The 23854-nt window shown below is 41.6% G+C and overlaps 1 protein-coding gene across 1 annotated transcript; it reads left to right on the top strand.

Moving 5' to 3' along the window:
* Positions 1–485: 485 nt before the first annotated feature.
* Positions 486–23295, top strand: LOC142703271 (mannosyl-oligosaccharide 1,2-alpha-mannosidase IB-like; the record flags this gene model as incomplete). Its single annotated transcript, XM_075848231.1, has 4 exons — positions 486–741; positions 21171–21267; positions 22066–22184; positions 23146–23295. Coding segments are annotated over 4 exons (622 nt in total), but the record flags the coding sequence as incomplete, so codon positions are not given.
* Between the last annotated feature and the right edge of the window lie 559 nt (positions 23296–23854).

Consider the following 23854-nt stretch of genomic DNA (forward strand, 5'->3'; position numbering starts at 1 on the left):
AGGACCTCACGCCGGCAGGGGGCGCCTCGTGACATGTAGAATGTACAGAGGGGACGATATGGAGACCTCATCCCATGTCATATGTGGGCGCCATGTCTCCCCGAGGCCTCCCGATGCCGCGATTACAGAATCCATACCTTGTGTCCTATATAAACCAGAAGTAAAGCTCCATCATTGCAGAATAGCTTTTATTTCAAGATCTCTGTTTGCTGTCAGAGAGCGGGAACATTCATCTCTACATGCAGAGGCTGAAATCCCATACTGACCCCTGGAATAAATACAATTATAACAAGGGTGCTCTCATTCACTAACCGCAAGCAGAGGTCTTGAAAATGGTTGAGCAATTCTACATGAAATAAATTGGGTGCAGAACTTTTCCTTATGCGGTGATTTAACCTTAGACTGGACGAGCCCTTTAAGAGACGGCTTGTTCCTCAGGAGGCCGGTGTGTTACCGTCTCAGACTCTCATGTTCTTCTTCTGCAGGGAGGAGGAGGAGCAGCTGAGGAACAAGATCCGAGCCGACCATGAGCGAGCCCTCGAAGAAGCCAAGGAGAAGCTCAAGAAGTCTCGAGAAGAGATCGAGGCCGAGATCCAGACCGAGAAGAGCAAACTGCTGGAGGAGCTCAAGAAGAAGGAGAACCAGCCGGCGCCGCTCGCCCCGGTCCCCAACCTGCCCGAACTGAAGAACGGAGACCCTGGTGACCCTGACATCCGAGAGAAGCGGGAGAAGATCAAAGAGGTGAGATCAGGGACAACCCCCGTCCTCCATGTACACAACCAACTGACAAGGACTCCTGCAGCCAGCCACAAATGAATAGTCGTCCACGTGGGTCCGCTGGAGCGGCTCTCTGTTCTGGCACATAGTGACGGACCCCCCTCTATCCGGTCCATAGGCTTTAGGGCATGCGGAGAGGTGATGCACTTATTGCATAATAAACAGTTCTGCCACTTTCTAATCTGGGTGTAAGTAAAAATGATCCAATTAAAACACACAGAGGCTGGAAACCTGTACAGACCCAATACTTCTCCCAGCGGAGGGTTTGTTACATTGTATCTGGACAATTCTCTGTGAGCTGGACTCCAGACTGATGCATTTTACCTGCAATGATACATTGTAACAAGCCCATCCTCTGTGTGAGCAGTACTAGGTCAGGAAAGGTTTTCAGCCTCTGGATTTAAAAAATAAAAATAAAGTCTAGTTTCCATTCACTTCCAGCAAGCAGAAATCTTTTAAACTAGAGAGGAATTTAAACGTCGTAGATTAGAAAGCTGCAGAACTATTAATTATACAATGATTATAAGACGGGACTGGCCCTTTAAGATGTAGTGTTACTTTCAGGGAATAGAATACCAGACCTACAGTGAGGACTGACACAGCTGGAGAGCAGGTTTAGGGCACAGTATGAGGTGTGTGGTGGACACCCCTGTTATCTGTGTAAGAGATGGAGGGACCTCAAGTGTCTGACTAGAATAATAAGATCTCCAGGTTCACGGCTAGGATTCTGGGGGAGGTGCTGCGCCTGTTCCCTGCTCTCCGCGGCTGCATCGTCCATCCCCCCCCCCCCCCCCCCCCCCGTCATCGACCTGATAATCTGCGCCGCTGCCAACCACTCCCAGCTCTGCCTAATGGCAATTAAAAGCTTTTCTTCCTAACGAGGCGTCAAGCACAGCGGGCGGTCTGTGGTGGCTGCCGCCCGTCATAGGGCGCTGTGAGGAGGGGGAGGCCGAGAGCTGGCAGCCGGGCAGCAGAGAAGAGGTGCGGGGCATCTTGTGAGAATGTAATAATATGGCGGTCTCTGCCACAATACTACAGCACAGGTGTACCCCCATCACCCGGTCATGATATCACCGCACAGGAGGGGTTATATGATATTACAGCACAGGAGGCGTTATATGATATCACCGCACAGGAGGAGTTATATGATATTACAGCACAGGAGGGGTTATATGATATTACAGCACAGGAGGAGTTATATGATATTACAGCACAGGAGGAGTTATATGATATTACAGCACAGGAGGAGTTATATGATATTACAGCACAGGAGGAGATATATGATATTACAGCACAGGAGGGGTTATATGATATTACAGCACAGGAGGAGTTATATGATATTACAGCACAGGAGGGGTTATATGATATTACAGCACAGGAGGAGTTATATGATATTACAGCACAGGAGGGGTTATATGATATTACAGCACAGGAGGGGTTATATGATATCACCGCACAGGAGGGGTTATATGATATTACAGCACAGGAGGGGTTATATGATATCACCGCACAGGAGGGGTTATATGATATTACAGCACAGGAGGAGTTATATGATATTACAGCACAGGAGGAGTTATATGATATTACAGCACAGGAGGAGTTATATGATATTACAGCACAGGAGGGGTTATATGATATTACAGCACAGGAGGAGTTATATGATATTACAGCACAGGAGGGGTTATATGATATTACAGCACAGGAGGGGTTATATGATATTACAGCACAGGAGGAGATATATGATATTACAGCACAGGAGGGGTTATATGATATTACAGCACAGGAGGGGTTATATGATATTACAGCACAGGAGGCGTTATATGATATCACCGCACAGGAGGGGTTATATGATATTACAGCACAGGAGGAGTTATATGATATTACAGCACAGGAGGCGTTATATGATATCACCGCACAGGAGGCGTTATATGATATTACAGCACAGGAGGCGTTATATGATATTACAGCACAGGAGGAGTTATATGATATTACAGCACAGGAGGAGTTATATGATATTACAGCACAGGAGGGGTTATATGATATTACAGCACAGGAGGAGATATATGATATTACAGCACAGGAGGGGTTATATGATATTACAGCACAGGAGGAGTTATATGATATTACAGCACAGGAGGAGATATATGATATTACAGCACAGGAGGGGTTATATGATATTACAGCACAGGAGGGGTTATATGATATTACAGCACAGGAGGAGTTATATGATATTACAGCACAGGAGGAGTTATATGATATTACAGCACAGGAGGGGTTATATGATATTACAGCACAGGAGGAGTTATATGATATTACAGCACAGGAGGAGTTATATGATATTACAGCACAGGAGGGGTTATATGATATTACAGCACAGGAGGGGTTATATGATATTACAGCACAGGAGGCGTTATATGATATTACAGCACAGGAGGGGTTATATGATATTACAGCACAGGAGGGGTTATATGATATTACAGCACAGGAGGGGTTATATGATATTACAGCACAGGAGGGGTTATATGATATTACAGCACAGGAGGAGTTATATGATATTACAGCACAGGAGGAGTTATATGATATTACAGCACAGGAGGAGTTATATGATATTACAGCACAGGAGGAGTTATATGATATTACAGCACAGGAGGGGTTATATGATATTACAGCACAGGAGGGGTTATATGATATTACAGCACAGGAGGGGTTATATGATATTACAGCACAGGAGGAGTTATATGATATTACAGCACAGGAGGAGTTATATGATATTACAGCACAGGAGGAGTTATATGATATTACAGCACAGGAGGAGATATATGATATTACAGCACAGGAGGAGATATATGATATTACAGCACAGGAGGAGTTATATGATATTACAGCACAGGAGGAGTTATATGATATTACAGCACAGGAGGAGATATATGATATTACAGCACAGGAGGGGTTATATGATATTACAGCACAGGAGGGGTTATATGATATTACAGCACAGGAGGGGTTATATGATATTACAGCACAGGAGGGGTTATATGATATTACAGCACAGGAGGGGTTATATGATATTACAGCACAGGAGGAGATATATGATATTACAGCACAGGAGGGGTTATATGATATTACAGCACAGGAGGAGTTATATGATATTACAGCACAGGAGGAGTTATATGATATTACAGCACAGGAGGAGTTATATGATATTACAGCACAGGAGGAGTTATATGATATTACAGCACAGGAGGAGATATATGATATTACAGCACAGGAGGAGATATATGATATTACAGCACAGGAGGAGTTATATGATATTACAGCACAGGAGGGGTTATATGATATTACAGCACAGGAGGGGTTATATGATATTACAGCACAGGAGGGGTTATATGATATTACAGCACAGGAGGAGTTATATGATATTACAGCACAGGAGGGGATATATGATATTACAGCACAGGAGGGGTTATATGATATTACAGCACAGGAGGAGTTATATGATATTACAGCACAGGAGGCGTTATATGATATTACAGCACAGGAGGAGTTATATGATATTACAGCACAGGAGGAGTTATATGATATTACAGCACAGGAGGGGTTATATGATATTACAGCACAGGAGGAGTTATATGATATTACAGCACAGGAGGGGTTATATGATATTACAGCACAGGAGGAGATATATGATATTACAGCACAGGAGGAGTTATATGATATTACAGCACAGGAGGGGTTATATGATATTACAGCACAGGAGGAGTTATATGATATTACAGCACAGGAGGGGTTATATGATATTACAGCACAGGAGGAGATATATGATATTACAGCACAGGAGGAGATATATGATATTACAGCACAGGAGGAGTTATATGATATTACAGCACAGGAGGGGTTATATGATATTACAGCACAGGAGGAGTTATATGATATTACAGCACAGGAGGAGTTATATGATATTACAGCACAGGAGGGGTTATATGATATTACAGCACAGGAGGGGTTATATGATATTACAGCACAGGAGGGGTTATATGATATTACAGCACAGGAGGAGTTATATGATATTACAGCACAGGAGGAGTTATATGATATTACAGCACAGGAGGAGTTATATGATATTACAGCACAGGAGGGGTTATATGATATTACAGCACAGGAGGGGTTATATGATATTACAGCACAGGAGGGGTTATATGATATTACAGCACAGGAGGGGTTATATGATATTACAGCACAGGAGGGGTTATATGATATTACAGCACAGGAGGGGTTATATGATATTACAGCACAGGAGGGGTTATATGATATTACAGCACAGGAGGAGATATATGATATTACAGCACAGGAGGGGTTATATGATATTACAGCACAGGAGGAGTTATATGATATTACAGCACAGGAGGAGATATATGATATTACAGCACAGGAGGAGTTATATGATATTACAGCACAGGAGGGGTTATATGATATTACAGCACAGGAGGAGTTATATGATATTACAGCACAGGAGGAGTTATATGATATTACAGCACAGGAGGGGTTATATGATATTACAGCACAGGAGGAGTTATATGATATTACAGCACAGGAGGGGTTATATGATATTACAGCACAGGAGGAGATATATGATATTACAGCACAGGAGGAGTTATATGATATTACAGCACAGGAGGGGTTATATGATATTACAGCACAGGAGGGGTTATATGATATTACAGCACAGGAGGGGTTATATGATATTACAGCACAGGAGGGGTTATATGATATTACAGCACAGGAGGGGTTATATGATATTACAGCACAGGAGGGGTTATATGATATTACAGCACAGGAGGAGTTATATGATATTACAGCACAGGAGGGGTTATATGATATTACAGCACAGGAGGAGTTATATGATATTACAGCACAGGAGGAGATATATGATATTACAGCACAGGAGGAGTTATATGATATTACAGCACAGGAGGGGTTATATGATATTACAGCACAGGAGGGGTTATATGATATTACAGCACAGGAGGAGTTATATGATATTACAGCACAGGAGGGGTTATATGATATTACAGCACAGGAGGGGTTATATGATATTACAGCACAGGAGGGGTTATATGATATTACAGCACAGGAGGAGTTATATGATATTACAGCACAGGAGGAGTTATATGATATTACAGCACAGGAGGGGTTATATGATATTACAGCACAGGAGGGGTTATATGATATTACAGCACAGGAGGAGTTATATGATATTACAGCACAGGAGGGGTTATATGATATTACAGCACAGGAGGGGTTATATGATATTACAGCACAGGAGGAGTTATATGATATTACAGCACAGGAGGGGTTATATGATATTACAGCACAGGAGGGGTTATATGATATTACAGCACAGGAGGAGATATATGATATTACAGCACAGGAGGAGTTATATGATATTACAGCACAGGAGGAGATATATGATATTACAGCACAGGAGGAGATATATGATATTACAGCACAGGAGGAGTTATATGATATTACAGCACAGGAGGGGTTATATGATATTACAGCACAGGAGGGGTTATATGATATTACAGCACAGGAGGAGTTATATGATATTACAGCACAGGAGGGGTTATATGATATTACAGCACAGGAGGAGTTATATGATATTACAGCACAGGAGGGGTTATATGATATTACAGCACAGGAGGAGTTATATGATATTACAGCACAGGAGGCGTTATATGATATTACAGCACAGGAGGGGTTATATGATATTACAGCACAGGAGGGGTTATATGATATTACAGCACAGGAGGGGTTATATGATATTACAGCACAGGAGGAGTTATATGATATTACAGCACAGGAGGGGTTATATGATATTACAGCACAGGAGGGGTTATATGATATTACAGCACAGGAGGAGATATATGATATTACAGCACAGGAGGAGTTATATGATATTACAGCACAGGAGGGGTTATATGATATTACAGCACAGGAGGGGTTATATGATATTACAGCACAGGAGGAGTTATATGATATTACAGCACAGGAGGAGTTATATGATATTACAGCACAGGAGGAGTTATATGATATTACAGGAGGGGTTATATGATATTACAGCACAGGAGGAGATATATGATATTACAGCACAGGAGGAGTTATATGATATTACAGCACAGGAGGAGTTATATGATATTACAGCGCAGGAGGAGTTATATGATATTACAGCACAGGAGGGGTTATATGATATTACAGCACAGGAGGAGTTATATGATATTACAGCACAGGAGGGGTTATATGATATTACAGCACAGGAGGGGTTATATGATATTACAGCACAGGAGGGGTTATATGATATTACAGCACAGGAGGGGTTATATGATATTACAGCGCAGGAGGAGTTATATGATATTACAGCACAGGAGGGGTTATATGATATTACAGCACAGGAGGGGTTATATGATATTACAGCACAGGAGGAGTTATATGATATTACAGCACAGGAGGGGTTATATGATATTACAGCACAGGAGGAGTTATATGATATTACAGCACAGGAGGAGATATATGATATTACAGCACAGGAGGAGTTATATGATATTACAGCACAGGAGGAGATATATGATATTACAGCACAGGAGGAGTTATATGATATTACAGCACAGGAGGAGTTATATGATATTACAGCACAGGAGGGGTTATATGATATTACAGCACAGGAGGGGTTATATGATATTACAGCACAGGAGGAGATATATGATATTACAGCACAGGAGGAGTTATATGATATTACAGCACAGGAGGAGTTATATGATATTACAGCACAGGAGGAGTTATATGATATTACAGCACAGGAGGAGTTATATGATATTACAGCACAGGAGGGGTTATATGATATTACAGCACAGGAGGAGTTATATGATATTACAGCACAGGAGGGGTTATATGATATTACAGCACAGGAGGAGTTATATGATATTACAGCACAGGAGGGGATATATGATATTACAGCACAGGAGGAGATATATGATATTACAGCACAGGAGGGGTTATATGATATTACAGCACAGGAGGGGTTATATGATATTACAGCACAGGAGGAGATATATGATATTACAGCACAGGAGGAGTTATATGATATTACAGCACAGGAGGGGTTATATGATATTACAGCACAGGAGGGGTTATATGATATTACAGCACAGGAGGGGTTATATGATATTACAGCACAGGAGGGGTTATATGATATTACAGCACAGGAGGAGTTATATGATATTACAGCACAGGAGGGGTTATATGATATTACAGCACAGGAGGGGTTATATGATATTACAGCACAGGAGGAGTTATATGATATTACAGCACAGGAGGAGTTATATGATATTACAGCACAGGAGGAGTTATATGATATTACAGCACAGGAGGGGTTATATGATATTACAGCACAGGAGGGGTTATATGATATTACAGCACAGGAGGAGTTATATGATATTACAGCACAGGAGGGGTTATATGATATTACAGCACAGGAGGAGTTATATGATATTACAGCACAGGAGGGGTTATATGATATTACAGCACAGGAGGAGTTATATGATATTACAGCACAGGAGGGGTTATATGATATTACAGCACAGGAGGAGATATATGATATTACAGCACAGGAGGAGTTATATGATATTACAGCACAGGAGGGGTTATATGATATTACAGCACAGGAGGAGTTATATGATATTACAGCACAGGAGGGGTTATATGATATTACAGCACAGGAGGAGATATATGATATTACAGCACAGGAGGAGTTATATGATATTACAGCACAGGAGGAGTTATATGATATTACAGCACAGGAGGGGTTATATGATATTACAGCACAGGAGGAGTTATATGATATTACAGCACAGGAGGGGTTATATGATATTACAGCACAGGAGGAGTTATATGATATTACAGCACAGGAGGAGTTATATGATATTACAGCACAGGAGGAGTTATATGATATTACAGCACAGGAGGAGTTATATGATATTACAGCACAGGAGGAGTTATATGATATTACAGCACAGGAGGAGTTATATGATATTACAGCGCAGGAGGAGTTATATGATATTACAGCACAGGAGGAGTTATATGATATTACAGCACAGGAGGGGTTATATGATATTACAGCACAGGAGGGGTTATATGATATTACAGCACAGGAGGAGTTATATGATATTACAGCACAGGAGGGGTTATATGATATTACAGCACAGGAGGGGTTATATGATATTACAGCACAGGAGGGGTTATATGATATTACAGCACAGGAGGAGTTATATGATATTACAGCACAGGAGGGGTTATATGATATTACAGCACAGGAGGAGTTATATGATATTACAGCACAGGAGGGGTTATATGATATTACAGCACAGGAGGAGTTATATGATATTACAGCACAGGAGGGGTTATATGATATTACAGCACAGGAGGAGTTATATGATATTACAGCACAGGAGGAGTTATATGATATTACAGCACAGGAGGCGTTATATGATATTACAGCACAGGAGGGGTTATATGATATTACAGCACAGGAGGGGTTATATGATATTACAGCACAGGAGGGGTTATATGATATTACAGCACAGGAGGGGTTATATGATATTACAGCACAGGAGGGGTTATATGATATTACAGCACAGGAGGAGTTATATGATATTACAGCACAGGAGGAGTTATATGATATTACAGCACAGGAGGGGTTATATGATATTACAGCACAGGAGGAGATATATGATATTACAGCACAGGAGGGGTTATATGATATTACAGCACAGGAGGGGTTATATGATATTACAGCACAGGAGGGGTTATATGATATTACAGCACAGGAGGAGTTATATGATATTACAGCACAGGAGGGGTTATATGATATTACAGCACAGGAGGAGATATATGATATTACAGCACAGGAGGGGTTATATGATATTACAGCACAGGAGGGGTTATATGATATTACAGCACAGGAGGGGTTATATGATATTACAGCACAGGAGGAGATATATGATATTACAGCACAGGAGGGGTTATATGATATTACAGCACAGGAGGAGTTATATGATATTACAGCACAGGAGGAGTTATATGATATTACAGCACAGGAGGAGTTATATGATATTACAGCACAGGAGGGGTTATATGATATTACAGCACAGGAGGGGTTATATGATATTACAGCACAGGAGGAGATATATGATATTACAGCACAGGAGGAGATATATGATATTACAGCACAGGAGGGGTTATATGATATTACAGCACAGGAGGAGTTATATGATATTACAGCACAGGAGGGGTTATATGATATTACAGCACAGGAGGAGTTATATGATATTACAGCACAGGAGGGGTTATATGATATTACAGCACAGGAAGGGATATATGATATTACAGCACAGGAGGAGTTATATGATATTACAGCACAGGAGGAGTTATATGATATTACAGCACAGGAGGGGTTATATGATATTACAGCACAGGAGGAGTTATATGATATTACAGCACAGGAGGGGTTATATGATATTACAGCACAGGAGGGGTTATATGATATTACAGCACAGGAGGAGATATATGATATTACAGCACAGGAGGAGATATATGATATTACAGCACAGGAGGAGATATATGATATTACAGCACAGGAGGGGTTATATGATATTACAGCACAGGAGGAGTTATATGATATTACAGCACAGGAGGGGTTATATGATATTACAGCACAGGAGGGGTTATATGATATTACAGCACAGGAGGAGTTATATGATATTACAGCACAGGAGGAGTTATATGATATTACAGCACAGGAGGGGTTATATGATATTACAGCACAGGAGGGGTTATATGATATTACAGCACAGGAGGAGTTATATGATATTACAGCACAGGAGGAGTTATATGATATTACAGCACAGGAGGAGATATATGATATTACAGCACAGGAGGAGTTATATGATATTACAGCACAGGAGGGGTTATATGATATTACAGCACAGGAGGGGTTATATGATATTACAGCACAGGAGGGGTTATATGATATTACAGCACAGGAGGGGTTATATGATATTACAGCACAGGAGGAGTTATATGATATTACAGCACAGGAGGGGTTATATGATATTACAGCACAGGAGGAGTTATATGATATTACAGCACAGGAGGGGTTATATGATATTACAGCGCAGGAGGGGTTATATGATATTACAGCACAGGAGGGGTTATATGATATTACAGCACAGGAGGAGTTATATGATATTACAGCACAGGAGGGGTTATATGATATTACAGCACAGGAGGGGTTATATGATATTACAGCACAGGAGGGGTTATATGATATTACAGCACAGGAGGAGTTATATGATATTACAGCACAGGAGGAGATATATGATATTACAGCACAGGAGGAGATATATGATATTACAGCGCAGGAGGAGTTATATGATATTACAGCGCAGGAGGGGTTATATGATATTACAGCACAGGAGGAGATATATGATATTACAGCACAGGAGGGGTTATATGATATTACAGCGCAGGAGGGGTTATATGATATTACAGCGCAGGAGGGGTTATATGATATTACAGCGCAGGAGGGGTTATATGATATTACAGCACAGGAGGGGTTATATGATATTACAGCACAGGAGGGGTTATATGATATTACAGCACAGGAGGGGTTATATGATATTACAGCACAGGAGGGGTTATATGATATTACAGCACAGGAGGGGTTATATGATATTACAGCACAGGAGGAGATATATGATATTACAGCACAGGAGGGGTTATATGATATTACAGCACAGGAGGAGTTATATGATATTACAGCACAGGAGGGGTTATATGATATTACAGCACAGGAGGAGTTATATGATATTACAGCACAGGAGGAGTTATATGATATTACAGCACAGGAGGAGTTATATGATATTACAGCACAGGAGGGGTTATATGATATTACAGCACAGGAGGAGTTATATGATATTACAGCACAGGAGGAGTTATATGATATTACAGCACAGGAGGAGTTATATGATATTACAGCACAGGAGGAGATATATGATATTACAGCACAGGAGGAGTTATATGATATTACAGCACAGGAGGGGTTATATGATATTACAGCACAGGAGGGGTTATATGATATTACAGCACAGGAGGCGTTATATGATATTACAGCACAGGAGGAGTTATATGATATTACAGCACAGGAGGAGTTATATGATATTACAGCACAGGAGGAGTTATATGATATTACAGCACAGGAGGGGTTATATGATATTACAGCACAGGAGGAGTTATATGATATTACAGCACAGGAGGGGTTATATGATATTACAGCACAGGAGGAGATATATGATATTACAGCACAGGAGGAGATATATGATATTACAGCACAGGAGGGGTTATATGATATTACAGCACAGGAGGGGTTATATGATATTACAGCACAGGAGGGGTTATATGATATTACAGCACAGGAGGAGTTATATGATATTACAGCACAGGAGGGGTTATATGATATTACAGCACAGGAGGGGTTATATGATATTACAGCACAGGAGGAGTTATATGATATTACAGCACAGGAGGAGTTATATGATATTACAGCACAGGAGGAGATATATGATATTACAGCACAGGAGGAGTTATATGATATTACAGCACAGGAGGGGTTATATGATATTACAGCACAGGAGGGGTTATATGATATTACAGCACAGGAGGGGTTATATGATATTACAGCACAGGAGGGGTTATATGATATTACAGCACAGGAGGGGTTATATGATATTACAGCACAGGAGGAGATATATGATATTACAGCACAGGAGGAGTTATATGATATTACAGCACAGGAGGGGTTATATGATATTACAGCACAGGAGGAGTTATATGATATTACAGCACAGGAGGGGTTATATGATATTACAGCACAGGAGGAGTTATATGATATTACAGCACAGGAGGAGTTATATGATATTACAGCACAGGAGGGGTTATATGATATTACAGCACAGGAGGGGTTATATGATATTACAGCACAGGAGGGGTTATATGATATTACAGCACAGGAGGAGTTATATGATATTACAGCACAGGAGGAGTTATATGATATTACAGCACAGGAGGAGATATATGATATTACAGCACAGGAGGGGTTATATGATATTACAGCACAGGAGGAGTTATATGATATTACAGCACAGGAGGAGATATATGATATTACAGCACAGGAGGAGTTATATGATATTACAGCACAGGAGGAGTTATATGATATTACAGCACAGGAGGAGATATATGATATTACAGCACAGGAGGGGTTATATGATATTACAGCACAGGAGGAGTTATATGATATTACAGCACAGGAGGAGTTATATGATATTACAGCACAGGAGGGGATATATGATATTACAGCACAGGAGGAGTTATATGATATTACAGCACAGGAGGAGTTATATGATATTACAGCACAGGAGGAGTTATATGATATTACAGCACAGGAGGGGTTATATGATATTACAGCACAGGAGGAGTTATATGATATTACAGCACAGGAGGGGTTATATGATATTACAGCACAGGAGGGGTTATATGATATTACAGCACAGGAGGAGTTATATGATATTACAGCACAGGAGGAGATATATGATATTACTGCACAGGAGGGGTTATATGATATTACAGCACAGGAGGGGTTATATGATATTACAGCACAGGAGGGGTTATATGATATTACAGCACAGGAGGAGTTATATGATATTACAGCACAGGAGGAGTTATATGATATTACAGCGCAGGAGGGGTTATATGATATTACAGCGCAGGAGGAGATATATGATATTACAGCGCAGGAGGAGTTATATGATATTACAGCACAGGAGGGGTTATATGATATTACAGCACAGGAGGGGTTATATGATATTACAGCACAGGAGGGGTTATATGATATTACAGCACAGGAGGAGTTATATGATATTACAGCACAGGAGGAGTTATATGATATTACAGCACAGGAGGAGATATATGATATTACAGCACAGGAGGAGTTATATGATATTACAGCACAGGAGGAGTTATATGATATTACAGCACAGGAGGGGTTATATGATATTACAGCACAGGAGGGGTTATATGATATTACAGCACAGGAGGGGTTATATGATATTACAGCACAGGAGGAGATATATGATATTACAGCACAGGAGGGGTTATATGATATTACAGCACAGGAGGAGTTATATGATATTACAGCACAGGAGGGGTTATATGATATTACAGCACAGGAGGAGATATATGATATTACAGCACAGGAGGAGATATATGATATTACAGCACAGGAGGAGTTATATGATATTACAGCACAGGAGGAGATATATGATATTACAGCACAGGAGGAGTTATATGATATTACAGCACAGGAGGAGTTATATGATATTACAGCACAGGAGGGGTTATATGATATTACAGCACAGGAGGGGTTATATGATATTACAGCACAGGAGGAGTTATATGATATTACAGCACAGGAGGGGTTATATGATATTACAGCACAGGAGGGGTTATATGATATTACAGCACAGGAGGAGATATATGATATTACAGCACAGGAGGAGTTATATGATATTACAGCACAGGAGGAGTTATATGATATTACAGCACAGGAGGAGTTATATGATATTACAGCACAGGAGGGGTTATATGATATTACAGCACAGGAGGAGTTATATGATATTACAGCACAGGAGGAGATATATGATATTACAGCACAGGAGGGGTTATATGATATTACAGCACAGGAGGGGTTATATGATATTACAGCACAGGAGGGGTTATATGATATTACAGCACAGGAGGAGATATATGATATTACAGCACAGGAGGGGTTATATGATATTACAGCACAGGAGGAGTTATATGATATTACAGCACAGGAGGAGTTATATGATATTACAGCACAGGAGGCGTTATATGATATTACAGCACAGGAGGGGTTATATGATATTACAGCACAGGAGGGGTTATATGATATTACAGCACAGGAGGGGTTATATGATATTACAGCACAGGAGGGGTTATATGATATTACAGCACAGGAGGGGTTATATGATATTACAGCACAGGAGGAGATATATGATATTACAGCACAGGAGGGGTTATATGATATTACAGCACAGGAGGGGTTATATGATATTACAGCACAGGAGGGGTTATATGATATTACAGCACAGGAGGAGTTATATGATATTACAGCACAGGAGGAGTTATATGATATTACAGCACAGGAGGGGTTATATGATATTACAGCACAGGAGGGGTTATATGATATTACAGCACAGGAGGAGATATATGATATTACAGCACAGGAGGGGTTATATGATATTACAGCACAGGAGGGGTTATATGATATTACAGCACAGGAGGAGTTATATGATATTACAGCACAGGAGGAGTTATATGATATTACAGCACAGGAGGGGTTATATGATATTACAGCACAGGAGGAGTTATATGATATTACAGCACAGGAGGAGTTATATGATATTACAGCACAGGAGGAGTTATATGATATTACAGCACAGGAGGGGTTATATGATATTACAGCACAGGAGGGGTTATATGATATTACAGCACAGGAGGGGTTATATGATATTACAGCACAGGAGGAGTTATATGATATTACAGCACAGGAGGAGTTATATGATATTACAGCACAGGAGGGGATATATGATATTACAGCACAGGAGGGGTTATATGATATTACAGCACAGGAGGGGTTATATGATATTACAGCACAGGAGGGGTTATATGATATTACAGCACAGGAGGGGTTATATGATATTACAGCACAGGAGGAGATATATGATATTACAGCACAGGAGGGGTTATATGATATTACAGCACAGGAGGGGTTATATGATATTACAGCACAGGAGGAGTTATATGATATTACAGCACAGGAGGAGATATATGATATTACAGCACAGGAGGGGTTATATGATATTACAGCACAGGAGGAGATATATGATATTACAGCACAGGAGGGGTTATATGATATTACAGCACAGGAGGGGTTATATGATATTACAGCACAGGAGGAGTTATATGATATTACAGCACAGGAGGGGTTATATGATATTACAGCACAGGAGGGGTTATATGATATTACAGCACAGGAGGGGTTATATGATATTACAGCACAGGAGGAGTTATATGATATTACAGCACAGGAGGAGTTATATGATATTACAGCACAGGAGGCGTTATATGATATTACAGCACAGGAGGGGTTATATGATATTACAGCACAGGAGGAGTTATATGATATTACAGCACAGGAGGAGTTATATGATATTACAGCACAGGAGGAGTTATATGATATTACAGCACAGGAGGGGTTATATGATATTACAGCACAGGAGGGGTTATATGATATTACAGCACAGGAGGAGTTATATGATATTACAGCACAGGAGGGGTTATATGATATTACAGCACAGGAGGGGTTATATGATATTACAGCACAGGAGGAGTTATATGATATTACAGCACAGGAGGAGTTATATGATATTACAGCACAGGAGGAGTTATATGATATTACAGCACAGGAGGAGTTATATGATATTACAGCACAGGAGGAGTTATATGATATTACAGCACAGGAGGAGTTATATGATATTACAGCACAGGAGGAGTTATATGATATTACAGCACAGGAGGAGATATATGATATTACAGCACAGGAGGGGTTATATGATATTACAGCACAGGAGGAGTTATATGATATTACAGCACAGGAGGAGATATATGATATTACAGCACAGGAGGAGTTATATGATATTACAGCACAGGAGGGGTTATATGATATTACAGCACAGGAGGAGTTATATGATATTACAGCACAGGAGGAGTTATATGATATTACAGCACAGGAGGAGTTATATGATATTACAGCACAGGAGGGGTTATATGATATTACAGCACAGGAGGAGTTATATGATATTACAGCACAGGAGGGGTTATATGATATTACAGCACAGGAGGGGTTATATGATATTACAGCACAGGAGGGGTTATATGATATTACAGCACAGGAGGAGTTATATGATATTACAGCACAGGAGGAGTTATATGATATTACAGCACAGGAGGAGTTATATGATATTACAGCACAGGAGGGGTTATATGATATTACAGCACAGGAGGGGTTATATGATATTACAGCACAGGAGGGGTTATATGATATTACAGCACAGGAGGAGTTATATGATATTACAGCACAGGAGGGGTTATATGATATTACAGCACAGGAGGAGATATATGATATTACAGCACAGGAGGGGTTATATGATATTACAGCACAGGAGGAGTTATATGATATTACAGCACAGGAGGAGTTATATGATATTACAGCACAGGAGGAGATATATGATATTACAGCACAGGAGGAGTTATATGATATTACAGCACAGGAGGAGTTATATGATATTACAGCACAGGAGGGGTTATATGATATTACAGCACAGGAGGAGATATATGATATTACAGCACAGGAGGAGTTATATGATATTACAGCACAGGAGGAGTTATATGATATTACAGCACAGGAGGAGTTATATGATATTACAGCACAGGAGGAGTTATATGATATTACAGCACAGGAGGAGATATATGATATTACAGCACAGGAGGAGTTATATGATATTACAGCACAGGAGGAGTTATATGATATTACAGCACAGGAGGAGATATATGATATTACAGCACAGGAGGAGTTATATGATATTACAGCACAGGAGGAGTTATATGATATTACAGCACAGGAGGAGTTATATGATATTACAGCACAGGAGGGGTTATATGATATTACAGCACAGGAGGGGTTATATGATATTACAGCACAGGAGGAGTTATATGATATTACAGCACAGGAGGAGTTATATGATATTACAGCACAGGAGGAGTTATATGATATTACAGCACAGGAGGAGTTATATGATATTACAGCACAGGAGGAGTTATATGATATTACAGCACAGGAGGAGTTATATGATATTACAGCACAGGAGGGGTTATATGATATTACAGCACAGGAGGGGTTATATGATATTACAGCACAGGAGGAGTTATATGATATTACAGCACAGGAGGGGTTATATGATATTACAGCACAGGAGGGGTTATATGATATTACAGCACAGGAGGAGTTATATGATATTACAGCACAGGAGGAGTTATATGATATTACAGCACAGGAGGAGTTATATGATATTACAGCACAGGAGGAGTTATATGATATTACAGCACAGGAGGGGTTATATGATATTACAGCACAGGAGGGGTTATATGATATTACAGCACAGGAGGGGTTATATGATATTACAGCACAGGAGGAGTTATATGATATTACAGCACAGGAGGAGTTATATGATATTACAGCACAGGAGGAGTTATATGATATTACAGCACAGGAGGAGTTATATGATATTACAGCACAGGAGGAGTTATATGATATTACAGCACAGGAGGAGTTATATGATATTACAGCACAGGAGGAGATATATGATATTACAGCACAGGAGGAGTTATATGATATTACAGCACAGGAGGAGTTATATGATATTACAGCACAGGAGGGGTTATATGATATTACAGCACAGGAGGGGTTATATGATATTACAGCACAGGAGGGGTTATATGATATTACAGCACAGGAGGGGTTATATGATATTACAGCACAGGAGGGGTTATATGATATTACAGCACAGGAGGAGTTATATGATATTACAGCACAGGAGGGGTTATATGATATTACAGCACAGGAGGGGTTATATGATATTACAGCACAGGAGGAGTTATATGATATTACAGCACAGGAGGGGTTATATGATATTACAGCACAGGAGGGGTTATATGATATTACAGCACAGGAGGAGATATATGATATTACAGCACAGGAGGAGTTATATGATATTACAGCACAGGAGGGTTATATGATATTACAGCACAGGAGGAGTTATATGATATTACAGCACAGGAGGAGATATATGATATTACAGCACAGGAGGGGTTATATGATATTACAGCACAGGAGGGGTTATATGATATTACAGCACAGGAGGGGTTATATGATATTACAGCACAGGAGGAGTTATATGATATTACAGCACAGGAGGGGTTATATGATATTACAGCACAGGAGGAGTTATATGATATTACAGCACAGGAGGAGTTATATGATATTACAGCACAGGAGGGGTTATATGATATTACAGCACAGGAGGAGTTATATGATATTACAGCACAGGAGGAGATATATGATATTACAGCGCAGGAGGAGATATATGATATTACAGCGCAGGAGGGGTTATATGATATTACAGCACAGGAGGAGTTATATGATATTACAGCACAGGAGGAGTTATATGATATTACAGCACAGGAGGAGTTATATGATATTACAGCACAGGAGGCGTTATATGATATTACAGCACAGGAGGAGATATATGATATTACAGCACAGGAGGGGTTATATGATATTACAGCACAGGAGGAGTTATATGATATTACAGCACAGGAGGAGATATATGATATTACAGCACAGGAGGAGTTATATGATATTACAGCACAGGAGGGGTTATATGATATTACAGCACAGGAGGAGTTATATGATATTACAGCACAGGAGGAGTTATATGATATTACAGCACAGGAGGAGATATATGATATTACAGCACAGGAGGGGTTATATGATATTACAGCACAGGAGGGGTTATATGATATCACCGCACAGGAGGCGTTATATGATATTACAGCACAGGAGGAGATATATGATATTACAGCACAGGAGGGGTTATATGATATTACAGCACAGGAGGCGTTATATGATATTACAGCACAGGAGGGGTTATATGATATTACAGCACAGGAGGGGTTATATGATATTACAGCACAGGAGGGGTTATATGATATTACAGCACAGGAGGGGTTATATGATATTACAGCACAGGAGGAGTTATATGATATTACAGCACAGGAGGAGATATATGATATTACAGCGCAGGAGGAGATATATGATATTACAGCACAGGAGGCGTTATATGATATTACAGCACAGGAGGAGATATATGATATTACAGCACAGGAGGAGTTATATGATATTACAGCACAGGAGGAGTTATATGATATTACAGCACAGGAGGGGTTATATGATATTACAGCACAGGAGGAGTTATATGATATTACAGCACAGGAGGGGTTATATGATATTACAGCACAGGAGGAGTTATATGATATTACAGCACAGGAGGAGTTATATGATATTACAGCACAGGAGGAGATATATGATATTACAGCACAGGAGGGGTTATATGATATTACAGCACAGGAGGGGTTATATGATATCACCGCACAGGAGGCGTTATATGATATTACAGCACAGGAGGAGATATATGATATTACAGCACAGGAGGGGTTATATGATATTACAGCACAGGAGGAGTTATATGATATTACAGCACAGGAGGAGTTATATGATATTACAGCACAGGAGGGGTTATATGATATTACAGCACAGGAGGAGTTATATGATATTACAGCACAGGAGGGGTTATATGATATTACAGCACAGGAGGGGTTATATGATATTACAGCACAGGAGGAGTTATATGATATTACAGCACAGGAGGAGTTATATGATATTACAGCACAGGAGGGGTTATATGATATTACAGCACAGGAGGAGATATATGATATTACAGCACAGGAGGGGTTATATGATATTACAGCACAGGAGGAGTTATATGATATTACAGCACAGGAGGGGATATATGATATTACAGCACAGGAGGAGTTATATGATATTACAGCACAGGAGGCGTTATATGATATTACAGCACAGGAGGAGTTATATGATATTACAGCACAGGAGGGGATATATGATATTACAGCACAGGAGGAGATATATGATATTACAGCACAGGAGGAGTTATATGATATTACAGCACAGGAGGCGTTATATGATATTACAGCACAGGAGGGGTTATATGATATTACAGCACAGGAGGGGTTATATGATATTACAGCACAGGAGGAGTTATATGATATTACAGCACAGGAGGAGATATATGATATTACAGCACAGGAGGAGTTATATGATATTACAGCACAGGAGGGGTTATATGATATTACAGCACAGGAGGGGTTATATGATATTACAGCACAGGAGGGGTTATATGATATTACAGCACAGGAGGGGTTATATGATATTACAGCACAGGAGGGGTTATATGATATTACAGCACAGGAGGGGTTGTATAATATAACGTTACAATGTCGTCCTCCAGATGATGAAGCACGCCTGGGACAATTACAAGCAGTACGGCTGGGGACACAATGAGCTCAAACCGATCGCCAGGAAGGGCCACTCCACTAATATATTTGGTGAGTTCTGCTGATTATTTATTACACAGCCGGGGATTCTGGGTAACGTCACCTCGTCCTGTCACATTCTACACAGTAAAGCCACTGAGCAGAACGTTTAATCACGGGAGCTTTGTATAATGAAAAGTTCTGCAACTTTCTAACAGAGTTTGTGTCTTAATTCCTCGAGATCTACGCTTGCTGCCTGTGAATAGAACCATTATTTATATACAGATGCTGGAAACCCATCCTGACCGTGTCCTGCTCACACAGCTGATGGGTTCTGACACATCCGCAGCACCGATCTCTCTGCTGTTCTGTTTGTTACAATGTATCCGTCCAGCTCAGACGTTGCCTTCATTGGACACATTGTAGCAAACACTGAGCTCTGTAGACAAGAATGTTCGTTTCCATGTACAGCAAGCAGAGATTTTGAAATGGGTGAGGAAATGAAACAAGATATATTAGAAAGTTGCAGATACTTAAGTTTTATTTCCAGTAGAAAGGAGACTGTGTAGTTCTCTGTCCTCGGCCATGTCAGGAGCTGAGGGGCCCTCCAGGACGGCGGGCCCTCCTCACATCAGCCGTGGTGACGCCTCGCACTTATTACAATGTGTTTGAGCAGCTTTAGTGAGTGCCGATCATTGTACCTGCCAGCCAGTGCTGCCCCCTGTGGCAGCATCAGGTAATGCACCTCTGCAGAGAGAGGGATCCCGGGTGATTGACCCCTCCAGGGCCTAGCTCCTGCCTGGCATCACCGGGCATCTGTCTCCCCAACATCAGAGCTCCTGTTAACCCCTTGTTATGCTCCTGCCACAGGGAACTCGCAGATGGGGGCCACCATCGTGGACGCCCTGGACACCCTCTACATCATGGGGCTCCTGGATGAATTCCGCGATGGACAAGAGTGGGTGACCAACAATCTGGACTTCGGGGTGGTGAGTGCTGATCCTCGTCCGGCCGCCGTCGCCTTCTTATAATCAGATAGTAATAACGTCCCCGCAGCTCGGAGGTGGCGGGACTGGCGCTGGTCACACAGGACCTCCATGGCGTGCGGCGGTCGCTCCCGGACACAACACAAGGTTTTATTTTTCAAATTTCAATATTACAAGTAAAAATACGAGCACAAGATCATTACCAAAGGAAATCTATTCCATGAACCCCCTGAGCGGCCGCTCGTAGAGGAGGGAATATCAAGGGGCAGACATTATAACGGGGGCCGCGTTCATTGCCCAACTACAACATTCATACCGTAACAATTATATACCAAGTACTATTGAGGCAGAAACCGGGCCCCCAGCCCACAACATGGTGCCCGGCAGAGCCACACAGAACACAAGGGTGAAACCGCAGCCGCAACTCCGGCCTTAGTTTGGTTCAGTATGGAGCATATCCCGGGTGTCGCCTGTGGAGCGTGTCCCGGGTGTCGCCTGTGGAGCGTGTCCCGGGTGTCGCCTGTGGAGCGTGTCCCGGGTGTCGCCTGTGGAGCGTGTCCCGGGTGTCGCCTGTGGAGCGTGTCCCGGGTGTCGCCTGTGGAGCGTGTCCCGGGTGTCGCCTGTGGAGCGTGTCGCCTGTGGAGCGTGTCCCGGGTGTCTCCTGTGGAGCGTGTCCCGGGTGTCGCCTGTGGAGCGTGTCGCCTGTGGAGCGTGTCCCGGGTGTCGCCTGTGGAGCGCGTCCCGGGTGTCGCCTGTGGAGCGCGTCCCGGGTGTCGCCTGTGGAGCGCGTCCCGGGTGTCGCCTGTGGAGCGCGTCCCGGGTGTCGCCTGTGGAGCAAGAAGCATGTGGCCCTAATGTCCAGAATGCAGCACATTGTATGAAAGCTGCAGTGCCTCCTACTGGTGACTGAATGATACTGCTTCCTAGTTCCCGTCTTTCATAGATCTGTTCCGTTGCTTTTCAGAATTCGGAGGTGTCGGTATTTGAGGTGAATATCCGCTTCATCGGCGGCTTGCTGGCGGCGTACTACCTGTCCGGACAAGAGGTGAGACCAATCTCCGCCCCAGCCGCTCGCGGTCTCAGGTTTCGTCTACACTATGGTTACCGGGACTGAGCGCGTTGAGCTCTGCAGTACACGCAGAGGGTCTGTGTCTGTGCTGCCGGACGAGAACATCAGACCTGTCAATCATAGACGGCACTCGGAGCGGACATGATTACCAGCCGGCTGCCACTGAATGAGCTGCTCTGCTCCGTGTGTGTCCTAATGGCACGAGCCTCCGGATTATAACCCGCGTCCAGAGCTGCAGGGTTTACTGATAATGATGATGGTGGGAGTAGTGATGATGGTGGGAGTAGTGATGATGGTGGGAGTAGTGATGATGGTGGGAGTAGTGATGGTGGTGGGAGTAGTGATGATGATGGTGGGAGTAGTGATGATGATGGTGGTGGGAGTAGTGATGATGATGGTGGGAGTAGTGATGGTGGTGGGAGTAGTGATGATGATGATGGTGGGAGTAGTGATGATGATGATGGTGGGAGTAGTGATGATGATGGTGGTGGGAGTAGTGATGGTGGTGGGAGTAGTGATGGTGGTGGGAGTAGTGATGGTGGTGGGAGTAGTGATGATGATGGTGGGAGTAGTGATGATGATGGTGGGAGTAGTGATGATGATG

Source organism: Rhinoderma darwinii, unplaced genomic scaffold (genome assembly GCF_050947455.1).
Source record: "Rhinoderma darwinii isolate aRhiDar2 unplaced genomic scaffold, aRhiDar2.hap1 Scaffold_2735, whole genome shotgun sequence".
In the NCBI taxonomy this organism is placed as follows: domain Eukaryota; kingdom Metazoa; phylum Chordata; class Amphibia; order Anura; family Rhinodermatidae; genus Rhinoderma; species Rhinoderma darwinii.